This window comes from Temnothorax americanus, unplaced genomic scaffold (assembly GCF_048541705.1).
Source record: "Temnothorax americanus isolate GAGA-0224 unplaced genomic scaffold, ASM4854170v1 Scaffold23, whole genome shotgun sequence".
NCBI classification, from domain to species: Eukaryota; Metazoa; Arthropoda; class Insecta; order Hymenoptera; family Formicidae; genus Temnothorax; species Temnothorax americanus.
Genome location: NW_027509371.1, coordinates 1,053,361 through 1,066,566, shown reverse-complemented (window position 1 = coordinate 1,066,566; position 13,206 = coordinate 1,053,361). Strand labels below are relative to the sequence as shown.

The window sequence follows — 13,206 nt, the reverse complement described above, 5'->3', positions numbered from 1 at the left end:
CTCTCTCGCCTCCTGTGCGGTCGATGCAGTTGCACGAGAGAGAAGAGACCGCGAGGGAGAAAGGGAGAGAAATGAAAAGCGACGCGACGGCCGCGGCCGTTCGGCTTCGCGAATGCCCTCCCCTCTGTGACGCGATAACAAATTTTGTGTCCCTTCGCGTCATCTTCGAATACGTGTCATGAACACGGCCGGGGCGTCGCGTGTCAACCCCGGTAACCGCAAACAATTTTTCAACGGCGCATAATTCACGATCGAACGGCTCTCGCGCGATCACGCTCGTGACGTTGAGGTGCGAAAGTGACGCGAGTGACGCACGTCCTCTTTTTTTCGCTCGTTACACCGAGACAAAAATACACTTGTGTGAAAAAAAAGCGAAAACTAACGGGGTCTCGCCATACGAATTACATTATTAAATTAGAATTAAATTAGAAATTATTATTAAAATTATAATTGGATTTTACTTGGTTTGAAATATTTCGAATTAATTTTGCGACGCAGCTACTTTTAGAACATTTGCACGATTTACGCGAAACGAAACAATAGAAAGAAACGCGTATACTGCACGCGTACGTGTTCGTATTTTATCGATGCCATGCTTTATTATAATTTTCGCGTTTTTTTTTTCAAAAGCTAAACTCGGTTAATCGATTTACGTGCCGTATGCATTTAGATTCTCTTCTCGCGACTATAACGAATTCAATGTTTTATTCCATGGTCTGCGTATTTTTCCATTGTAAAAACGTCTCTCGTGTCTTCGCGTAAACAAATCACTTTTTTGGTATCGAACATATAGCATAACCTCCAACAACAATTTGCTAAAAAAAATTTGCTAAAAAAAAGATTGACTGTACATTTTATGTCTCCTTAATCAAATTATTTATTGTTTACGAATTTCTCGCAATAATTGCGCTCATGATAGCTTGAATAAATGTTGGTTCTGTGGCGTAACGTCGAGTTATTCTATAAATTTTAATATCGTCGCTCTTATAACGGACCACGAATAAAATTGATAGTAAACATTATCGAGAAAATGGGACATTCGGGACATTGAATTTATTAACCGATTTATAGAGCAATTAATACTAGCAAATATTTTCGCTGGGATAATTAGTAATAACATATAGCTTTATCATAACTAAATAACACATAAATAAATAACTGAGTAAAAAGAGAGCTTTGAAAATTCAACGCGGTTGACGATGTGTAAGTTATATATCGATCCTTAATAAATGCTACCTATAAGGATACATAATTATAAATTGGACGTTCTCAGTCTGATAATTGAAACTTCGCTACATAACGACTATCTCATGAATTTTATACATGACACAATTAATAATAGAATAATGGTCTCTTCTTAATGAACGGTTATGCAAACGAAATAATGTCACATCAGAAAGCAGTGAAATCAAGCTACCTTGGTTCACGATACCATATGTCCTACTATTTTGGAAAAATTCAAGAGCATCATCAAAGATATCGATGCCAAATTTTATTTTAGTCTCAATTAACTTAAAGGCTTTATCAAGGCCCATAAAGATGTTCTGACAATCAATTCAAAGAAAAACGTTTTCTAAAATATTCTGCAAGGATCGCAACGCATTCTACGTGAGACGAACGATGAGACTTAAAACCAGAATTTCAACATTATTACCATATTCGAGAGAACACACACCCATTTTTTAGGTCACCACAGAACACAGAATTACCTGCAAACATGAATTTAATTGCGAGAATGTTAAAATGCTAGACAATGAAAAATTTTTATCAAAACGTTTGATTTCCGAAAAAAATGACGCCTACCTATTCAACTTCAGAAAAATGGTTTTAATTTACAATCAGACATTGAATATCTACACCATGTATACGTCTCAATTTTAAGTAAATTGTAAACCTTGCCCATTATTGTCACTTAATTGTCGTCATTTTTTAGTGTTTTTAATTTCACTCCGGTCATTATTTTAAATTGTTTATTTATTAATTTATTAATTCATGATTTAATCGTTGAATTTTATTTTAGTATTGTCTTTGTCATCAATTTTAAATTCTTCCTACTCTTAACCCTTCACCTACAATACCGTTTAAATTATATAGTGAGAGTTGGTTGGACAGTCGAACGAGACGGTTGTTATTTGGAATCAGGATTGTCTTTTAAGTGTATCATTGTCTCAGTTGTAACGGCGTTCTCTACTTACAATTCTTCTCCTCACGTTCTCTGAGCTGGTGGGTAAGTGACTTCACTTCTCTTTTTGTTCAAGTTATTACTATCATTTTAACTTCGATCATATAATAAACTATGATCGTTAGCTAAGTTTTACTTGGAATTCCTCGCTTGGAAAATCACGGTATTTCTAAATTATCAACTTTTGAAGTTACTCACTTATTTCTCGCCGGCAAAACGTGAGATGATTTTAATTTAATTGTTACCGCATGGCTAAAGATGGCTCAAAGCGGAGTTGAAACGTCCGATTTATATAATTATGTATATCCTAATAGTTATTAAAGACCGATAGATATAATATTAACTTACGCCGTGAAAAAGTTCAACCGTGTTGAACTCTCAACGTCTTCTTTTAACATGTCACTTTGTTAATTTTATTATCGACAGTTATTTATCCAATTTATCATAACTGTTTCAACGGTGGAAAGCAGCGACGGGCAGCAAACGTGCAAGTGGAAAACAAGTTTCGGAAAAAATAACACGATCGGCAATATAGTCCCAATGAAACTTTTCCTTTGAACGCATACGCTCGTGTTGGCGCGGCCGGGCAACGAGTAAATAAAATGTTTATTGTGTAGAGTTAATATTTTCCTAACGGCTCTTTATCCGGAATGGAGTGTTCGCAGGAACGCGGTCGAAATCCGCGCGGTATATTCCGCTCCCGAAAGCGCTAGGAAAAAAAATGCCCGGTTTTATGATATTCATTTTTCAAACGACTTTAGCGAGACGCGGTTTTTTTTCAGAATTAGAAATAAGTAGTATATACAAATTGTATATATTAAGCGGTTACCCATGTCGTGAGCATTATTATTTCTTGATAGATTTCTTGATAACTCACAATTTGCTGTCAATACCGCTCAAATTGGCAAGATTTATGTGTCTTCTTGTTACTGTCTTACGTGTGTCTCTTCTTATATTAAAGCTATCTAAATTATATCGTCTCCTTGAAATAATTTAACTTTCATGCTCTCTTATACGTATTAAAAGCTATTATTAAGAATTTTGTCAAATTAAAATTCTTATTATTAAAATTCTTATTATATAATCTCGTGACAATAAAAAAAATCTGTAAGTGTTAATACTTAAAAAAATACTGCATATACTGCAGCATCTCTGAACTCCTAAAGCCAACATCGGGTTGACATTGCGCGATTGTAAATCCCTACCTGTGCTACTGAGCTGGCCCTCTATCAATCGTCTTTCCCAGAAAATGTCAATTCAAATTTAGTTTCTTTATTTATTGTCTATTTTATAAAAAAATAAAAAAGTATGCAAATTAAAGACTTGCACATTGCTTCTTCATAATTTTTTTGCTTATAAAGCTTCTGCAAGTTTCTAATTTACACACTTTTTAAGTTTTCTCGTGGCTGTCACTGAAACGAATGAGTGCAGCTTTGCTTGTAATCTCAATTATTTTTTCAACAAGCATCTATACGTCTGTTTCTATATTTCTCTTAATCGCTGCGTATCTCATTTGCGAGCTCGGTCTTGGAGGACAATTTTGCCGAATGAAAATCTGTGAGCGCAGGAAAATGTTCGGCTAACGAAGGGAACGCTCGTAATTATCGGTAACAAGATTTACGAGACAGAGCGAGGCACGGCACGGGCAGCGAGAGATATCGTCGCGGACGTAACATAAATCCGACGACGTCGGCAATCAGGAATCTCATTTTCTCTTGCCGACCCGAAAGTTAAACACAGCCGGTCCGTTGTTATCGTATAATCAAGTATATATAGTATCATCCGACGAAGATGGAAGGACTAGAGGCGCGTGGAACGACAGCAGAGGGTTTCGGGGTCGCGAAACACGGCGGAGGAGGGGGAGAGGATAAAGAAGAGGGTAAAATGGAATTTATCGGCCTGGCGTTTATCTCATCTTCCAAGGGCAATAGCATCGTCGTCTCTGGGCGCAAACTGCGGAAAGCCGCGCTCAACGTAATTTGAATTCGCGCAAATAAAAGACGAGAAAGGTCGAGACAAAGCGAAGCAACAGATGATGGGGGGCGGGGGGGTGAGAGATCGTAGAGCCGAGCGAGGAATTTCAACAACGATGGCAAATATGAGAGGCTTAAATAAGTTATTAATTCTATTCTATATATGTTTCTCGGTGCCGCGGAGATAACATTGCTCGTCGTTCTACATCTCGTCTCGACCTTCGTATGCCATTTAAAGAATCTGTCGCAAACTATTTCGAGCCCGAGCTATACATCTATCGCGATAAGCGAAACGCCACCGGCTCAGAACGCCTAAAACTTTTATATGTCATAGTCGTCGGTTCTCGGGAATAAGTCCTGTGATCGCGACGCTTCTGGAAAAAATCTCTCGGCGGAGTAGACGAAGCCTGAACTCGCCACGGAAGACTTGCCCGTAATAGAAATAGCCGTCTGCATTATTTAAAAGTTCCCGAACGGAGCTCTCAGCCAAGCGCGTCATAAATATGGAATTCGCAATTTCCCGTTGAACAATCAAACTCGCGTGATGACACTGCCATGCCGGTCTAGCGCGACGCGGACCGGCCGAATAGTCCGAGCGCGTTCGACGGTTAGCCCTGAGTTCATTAATAGCATTAATTAAAAGCAACTACGGATAATCGATGGTAATTCTGTTATGTCTTGACGGTAACGAGGGCTGGAGCCACGGTCGTACGATGTCACGGGCCACGGTGATTATGCTGTAAGTGTAATCAGACTAGCCCTTTCGAAAGTTTTACGTGATTAATAATAACAGACATTAGCAAACGGTGCTCTAGCTACTTTGCAATTAAAACGCTCTGAAAGGCGAAATTGATATTTCGATACTCAAGCAACAGAGAAGGGTGTAAAGTCAACATTATCGATTTTGGCACGTTCCAGTTGTTCTAATCAGTAAAGCACAAAATCTTTTTTTCTGTTTTTTTTTTTATTATAAATGTATGTTTTTTTTTAAATGCTTCTTGAAATGTTTATACGCGGGAATCATTCTTTTATTTCTAACTTTTTAAAATAAAAATGTCAATGGCGTGCGGCAAATGTCCTTGGGCAAAAAAATAATAAACAAGATTCTATAACCGATATTATATATCCGATGTTTTTTTCGCGCAAACGACTTTCTCTGTCTATTGCAAAAAGGAAAAGTTACATGCATACATAACAAGCAACGGTCGGTTGGTTGTATCATTAGAACGAGTCGGAAATGAATGTAAAGACTCTATGAGCTTGGACACGTACAAACACACACACATAGATTTGATTTGAATGACATATTAATATTTGGTATAAATGAAATTGTAAATATTATACGAGTATAACTGCGACTCGCATGACTTTGATAAAATATTTTGATCGTTCAATCATCCCTTCGTTATCGATATCTACTTTATTGCATCTCGCAACGGAAAAATTGGGAACGTGTGGGATACGGCCAGCAGGCACTGACATGTTTTAACGTGTTACGTGTTACCCTGATAGCGATTAAAACTGATGCTGAGAGAGAGAGAGAGAGAGAGAGAGAGAGAGAGAGATTGATTGATTGATTGATTGATTGTTTAATATGCCCAAACATAAGTTATAGGGCAAAGATACAATACAGCATACAGCAAAAGACATTATGCAACTTAATATTAACTGGAAAAGAAGAGTATAAACATAATAAAAACATTGCATCATAAGTACTACTTAAACTTAATGTTACTTAAAACTAAAATTATAAAACACTACTTAAAATTAACGGAAACAAAATTGCACACCAGTCACTCTGATTCAGACGAAAATAAATACGCGCGAAGAAGACACTTAAAGGATGCAAAAGACGATGCCGAAATTACCAGGAAGAGAATGCCAGAAATAAATAGACGAAAGCTGGAAGGAGTTTCTGTATGTAACTGTTGTATGAGCAGGAATATGAAAAATGTGATTTGAAGAAGTGGCTAATCGTTCGGATCTCTTAAGCGATGAGTCGAGAGGTGTAAATAAGATCCCTTAAATACACAGGTGAGAGCATATACAGTATGCGGTACATCTGACATCCAAGAAAGTAAAGACGTCTGTTTTTGACTGAAAGCCATCCCAAGCGACGTCTGTACGGAGTAACATGCTCATCTCGTCTTAAGTTGTAAATAAATCTGATGCAACAATTCACAAGTCTCTGCAGTTTGGTGTTCAGTTCCTCACTTAGGCCATGATAAACAAGGCAGCAATAATCCAAATGAGGTAGAACCAAAGTCATCACTAACTTAATTCTAAGCTCAGTGGAGAGAGAGTTTTTATTAAACTTAAGTTTATATAGCGCCCAGTGAACCTTTTGCGAGACAAGCGAAATGGGCTTCCTCCAAGAGAGATTTGACTCAAAAACGACTCCCAAATTCCTCACCTCACTAACAAATGGTAAAGGTACGTTGTTAACTATGATAGGCGATAAAAGGTTAAGATCAATATTGTTGATGTTTCTATTGCTGCCGAATATAATTACCTTGGATTTAGCAGAATTCAGTTTCAAACCATTTACTGAGGCATAATCAAAGATAGCGTTTGCATCCTTAAAGATCAATCAAGTTGAGATTGTGAAGAATATCAGAGGGTGCATGGACACGCTCGATATATCTGTACATCATCTGCGAATATCATGTGCTCAGAATATAACAATACTCTGCCAATATCATTTATGAACAAGGAAAACAAAAGCGGTCCCAAAACAGAGCCCTGCGGCACTCCACACAACGTAAAAAGCCAAGACGAGAGACCCTCCGCATCATCAACCACCGCCTGAGAACGGCCTGTTAAATATGAATAAATCCATATAAGGACTGGGTCAGAAAATCCTAACTCTTTAAGTTTAATAAGAAGTCGAGAGAGAGAGAGAGAGAGAGAGAGAGAGAGAGAGAGAGAGAGAGAGAGAGAGAGAGAGAGAGAGAGAGCAAATATTATACCTTTAATGATATGTCTAATTCAATAAAAGGACAGTCCAAAGCAATTCTAAATGACGTTATTTGCTCATCAATGCCGATGTCAAAATATGCTGATTTCAACAGAGCGAAGAAGTCATTTTTTGTTTTATTGTGCATCGACTATTTTTATCCCCAGTGAGAATCGCGCGAGAAGAAGCGAAACGGCGCGGGCGATCCGGTGATAGGCTCTACGAGAGTAAATCGCTCGACACGGGAAAAGCGCGCAAATAATTGAGACGGTGACACCTGCGCGCGTTCGTTCGTTCAGTTTTTAAAGCCGCTGGAAAGCTGCGTGTCTCGCGTCGGGAAACCGATCGGTGCAGGGCAGGGTATAGCTGATAGGCGTTGCGCGCTCCAAAGTGCAAAGCATAGTCGGAAAGAGATATCTCGCGGTCGATTTAATGGCGAGGCGATTTAATGGCGATGCCGTGGCGATAAATTTACGCGCACCTGCTTTCGACTGAGAGTCGAACGAGCTGCTTGCTCGCGGTGCATACGCACGTGTCACGTATAGAGTATATAGAGCGATATTAACGGTAAAGTGCGTTTTGTCGACGTTTGGCAGCGGCGGGTAAATTTAATGTCCTTTTTTTCCGCTCTTTTTTTTTCAAAACAGCCGTTGCGGTTGACGGGTGTGTGGTGCAAGCAGCAATGAAAATATGGAAATTCGCGAGTTGTGGGTACGACAATCGACTGCGAGACCTTTGACGATGTCCGGATCGACAACATCTGGTCGTTATGGGTAAACGACGACGTAAAATAATAAAATAATCGCGCGTACGGAATGCACGGTATAAGGTAAAGGTACCAATACCCGGACACTTAAGCATAGGAAATGTACCAATACCTGAACACGTATCTGTGTCTGGATACCTTTAAAAAAATATAAATTTATAAAAATAAACGTTTGGATATTATAATTAAAGTTTCAAACTACAAGAAAAAATACTTTTATCTTTGATTTTAATTCGCGTTATACTTATAAATAATAAAGGTGTCCGGATATAGATACACGTCCGGGTTATTGGTACCTTTACCTTATATATTGTAAGACAAACGGTGAAAATTAAGAGCCGTCCGCGCGCGCTCTCTCTCTCGCGTTACGCGCCGAAGTGCGCAATCACAAAGTTTACTTGACAATCGCATAGTTAAAGTAATTTCGACGGCGTGCCGTGAATTGAACGTAATTATCGTTGACGATGAATAATATTTATACGGTTTATCCGCGCGGTTTGATTCGCGGGGCTCGCGAATGCCATTTTCCTCGCGCACTCAAATTGCTTATATATATAAATGGATTCGTTTAATGAGTTTCTCGCTGGGCTCGGACCCATTGTCTGAATTTGAAAGTGTGCCCGAACAATTGACTTGGTGAACCAACGGAATTCATTAGTTGCAATTGCGCGTAACAGAGTTCGAAAAACTCGTCGCGGTCGCGCGGCGGGTCTCTCCTTGGGGAAATGAAGTTTGCGATACTATGTGTGCAAAATTAAATTAGGAATCTGAAAAAAAAGTAGAAAATTTTTTAGTTGTGAAAAGAGCGTAGAGTTTTACGCATTTTATAGAAATAAGGAGAAAAGGAGTGACCGTTTGTGATTGGCCGAAAATTTATGGCCGGCTCGAGATCGCAGAGATCGCGGATATGCGAGAAAAACAGAACTCGCGTTAAATATTGTACCGGCCGACCCGGCGCGGCGCGCCGCGCGTCGCAATTCAGCGCGACTTTAATTGATCCCGAATTAATTTATTCCAGTGCGCGCGAAGCGATAAAGCTTATCCGTCCGTGACATTTCGGTGCTGAATTATTCAAGCGTTTTTGCATCGGTCGATCGACTGCGTTTTATTTTCGCTCTCACTGTTTCAATTAATGCTATATCTCTCTCGTTGCGTCGCATTCGGGAATGATCATCCTCTTCTTCCCTCCCCCTTCTCTCTCTCTCTCTCTCTCTCTCTCTCTCTCTCTCTCTCTCTCTCTCTCTCTCTCTCTCTCTCTCTCTCTCTCCTCTCAAGACGCTAAATGGCTATTAGTTATTCGCCAGCTAACATGTTTTACGATCGCGATCCAATTTCCGCGATCGGCGCAATTCGATAATAGGCGTATGTCGGATCGCCACGCGCTGAGAAAACATGTGTAACACAACGGGTAATGTACCCGTCAAACTTGGCCGCGAGAGCGATTGATTTATCACGCTCGCCACTCCCCACAGACACCCCGTCCCGCATCATTAATGGACGCGGGCAATGTATCGTTAACGTTGGCCCTGACATTTAAACCGCAGATCAACCACGGTTGCTAATCTAAATTGCCCACATCGCTATATACATGGTGAATTTACGGACAAGCTTTCGTCCGCGCGGCGAAATGTTAATAAAATTTTATTTAAACACGACACCGAGAGAGAGAGAGAGAGAGAGAGAGAGAGAGAGAGAGATCGATAAATTTATTTGTTCATCTGGATGTATCAACTGAAACGTCAAACATTTCGGCACTCGTATTTCACCGTGAATCGAGAGAGATTCGAGCGATTTTTTTTTTGCATTCGCGAGAACGTGGCGACCGGACTTTTCAGGACGGGCGCCGAGACGAAGTTTGTAATACGGGGTAAGACGAGGGATGGCAAAAGATGGAGGTATCGAGAAGGTGGATCCGGACAACAAGTCGGAAAACTTTCAAGCTCAATTAAACTCGAACAAACTTGGAGACGACTCGCGGCAATGAGAACGGACGGACGGTTGGAGTGTCCTCTCAGTTGTCTGCACGGTTCGTTCGGTGCCAATTCCTCGATAAAAACAAAGTGAAAAGCCCGGGGGGGGGGAGGACGGGGAGAAGAACGGAGTGAAGCGGGACGGCAGCTAGCGTGTCATTATGACGCCGAGTGTGCTCCAACTCGCACGCCGATTACCATTTTCCGACTGACGCTCGCCCGACGCGACGTGAGAATTTCCCTGCAATGTTCGCGGATTAAACAGCGCGCGCGCGCAAAATGGATCTGTTCTCTTATCTCCTTTATCGACGCTTCGCTTCGAGCCGACTCGAACTGGTAATGTTTATATCGGTGTTGTAACTCATAAATGCGCACGGTTGACGATAATGCGCACACATTTTCAGGGAGAAGCGGTCCGAATCCGACGACAAGACGTTAAATCTGATTCGCGTTTAACAAAACGTAATCGTACGCGCGTAATTTTATTATTAATGATAAAATATCGTTGGCTTTTCTCGCTTTGTTGATATTCCCACATTCGTCGTTTTCAATTGCTTTTAAACTGTTTTTGCGAAACGCGCTCGTGCGGTGCATGTATACTAAATTCCAGAACGGACCACAGTGGCTACTGTATAATTATACTCACTCCTTCGCCGCATATACCGTCGCCCGTGCAAAATTCAGCCCTCGCGCATCCAACAAGGAGGTGCCATGCATTACTTTTTCATTTATTCGCATAAGTTTACACCACCGCGAATTCGCGCTTCCCGCGCGAAATGAATTAATATAGTTGCTTTCCATTTACATCAAAACTCAGATAATTCTTACTTGTGACCTCATAACTCAGTTGAATGCACGTTCTTTTTGCATGCTGGCAAGTGAGATTCAATTGAGTTTTTACCCACAATTGAGACCATGTGCTTTAATGAATCTAATAGACTCACATTAAAAGTGAGGCTATATGAACCTGTATTATTATATGCGATAGCTTTGTCACCAAAATAAGCAGGTAAATACAAAATGACGTTTCTTACCTGAGTATAAAATACTCACATAACTGAGTGACTCAGATCACTTGAGTGTAAATGGAAAGCAACTAATAATATGCGCCAGAAGAAATCTTTTTTTGCGCGCGAAGCTTTGTCCTTCTTGTATCTCCGGCATTTCGGAATGCGCGTTCTAAACGAATCTAACAAAATAAAATAAAAAACGACAAAGTTTGCGGAGCTTGACATTTCAACGTGCGCGTGCTTTTGCGAATTTTCCGCGAGTTCCGCGACTAAGTAATCCACCGTAATATTAGGCGACCTGAAATTTGTTGAAAAATTTGATGCCCGCACGAACGCGCAGCGTATCGTAATTGTAGCTACGAGTTTCACATTTTTTCTCTTAGCGCAGTATAAACAAAAATATAATGTTTTAAGTTACGAGACGTGCTACATGGATTTTGGCGTACACGTCGGCAGTCAACACGACGAATCGCCGTTGCATTAAAATAAGAAAAAAGAATGCTTGTGTCGCGCGCGTGAGTAACATGCGGATTATAATTAAAATTACCTATGTACTTGAAGCTTGGAGCAAAAATTAAAAATATGCCTTGATTAAAAAGGATTATATAAAGAAAAATATTTATAAAAATACAATTATAATAGAAAAAATTAATAAACAAATAACAAAAGATGAGAGATTGCAGAATAACATTTTTAAGAAAACGGTGATTGGTGTGTTTTGTGGTAAAATATACAAGTGCGAGAGAGAGAGAGAGAGAGAGAGAGAGAGAGAGAGAGAGAGAGAGAGAGAGAGAGAGAATAATCTCTAAGATTCCTGACTATAAGAATAAAATAGTTTGTTAACAGTCGAGATCCAGAAGTGCTCTATTTAATCCGAAGTATCTGCGCGTACTGCGACTGTTAAGGTGGTCCTTTCGCGGACCCAGTTATAGTCAAGTAACAGTCCGTCATGAGGTAATTGAAAACAAACAGTGACAAACATTACACACAACATCCCAATAATTATAATAATATAACATGATTTTACACGCACGATTTAATCGTATTTAATTATTTACTAATTAAAAAAATATTACAATAGTAGTGCGGTTGGACTCGATTTATGTTAGGTCAGGCATGACAGTACGAGTAAAACAATATGCGCGTGGATCCACTACTTATTTAACCCCATATATCAGAGCAAAACATTCGGCAAGCCCTTATTTTCAAGGTATGTACGAAATCCGGAAACTTCAGGGAATATTTTAAGACATGAATAATGTATTCATCTGATCGCTAAGTACATGTATTATTCGTTGAGAACCTCGGCTGTGGCGATTTGCATCATTCTATCTTTCTCGTTCATTAGATGTAAACAAGGATAGAATGACAATGGCACGCTCCGCGAACGCACATTTAGAATGACTTATTTCTTGTAAAGTGTCGGTAACCTCACTTGATTTTTCGTACACATGTCCCTTATTACTGTAATATATTTAACATATATCAAATTTAGGTACTTATCTAATACTTGTTCTCACGAAAGGACCACCTTAAACGAACTGTTTCATTCTTACAGACAGGATCTTGAAGATTGTTCTCGCACTTATATATTTTATCACAAGACATATGAATCACTATTTTTATGAAAATTTTATTCTGCGATCTTTTTAATATTTCGTTATTTGTTTATTAATTTTACACTAATTTTTTTGTTAAAATTTTATTTTTTTATATAAATGTATTTATAATTTTTGCTCCAAGAGCGCTCCAAACTTCAACTACATTTAACTACTCGTTTGGTTTAGTTAATTAATCTAATAGCTGCATGCGTTGTTTAATCATGTGATTTATAATCGCGATATAAGAATTGTAAAAAATGAGGAGATTTGTCAGATATCTAAGTTTTAGTAATTTTTAATGGAACTCTGTTTTTCAAATTAACAAAAATATAGTAAAATATAATAACGGCCGTGTTAAAGGTGAAAAAAACGCGAGAACTTTTAATCAGTTTCAAGAGATTGCTCGCATTCCCTCGAAACTATGTGGACGTACAACTAACAATAGGTGTCGTAGTGCATTCGATGTGAGAATTTCTTCGGGATGTTTCCGTCGTTCTTGCGAACGCAATATAGACAGGGCAAAACGGACGTCTGTAGAAGCTGGCTCGACGATTCAAATCGATTCGTATTCGGCGATGCGGCGCTCTCTCTTATCTTCCTCTTCCTTTCTCTCCCACTTTCTCTCTCTCTCTCTGCCTCTTTCTCTCGATCGTATCGTATATCCTGCCGCAGTCCTTTCTCCGACGCGACGGTGTAGTATCGCTCCATCTTCTTCCTCGCGCGTACGGTTAGATATGCGTTCCCTTTC

General features: G+C 39.5%; 2 protein-coding genes across 7 annotated transcripts in view; one reads left to right on the top strand and one right to left on the bottom strand.

Moving 5' to 3' along the window:
- LOC143898288 (small ribosomal subunit protein uS3m-like) overlaps window positions 1–13,206 on the top strand; it is a 167,597-nt gene that overhangs the window by 71,458 nt on the left and 82,933 nt on the right. The window contains exon 1 of one of the 4 annotated variants that reach the window (XM_077407654.1): window positions 7,759–7,884. The exons of 2 other annotated variants lie outside the window; for them this stretch is intronic. In XM_077407654.1, coding sequence (XP_077263780.1) covers window positions 7,802–7,884 — 83 coding nt within the window. In that variant the 5' untranslated portion in view covers window positions 7,759–7,801. Of the gene's footprint in view, window positions 1–7,758; window positions 7,885–13,206 lie in introns of those variants that run through there. One more of the 4 variants, XM_077407655.1, reaches the window with a different exon arrangement.
- Tsp26a (Tetraspanin 26A) overlaps window positions 1–13,206 on the bottom strand; it is a 122,906-nt gene that overhangs the window by 32,589 nt on the left and 77,111 nt on the right. The gene's annotated exons all lie outside the window — the stretch shown is intronic.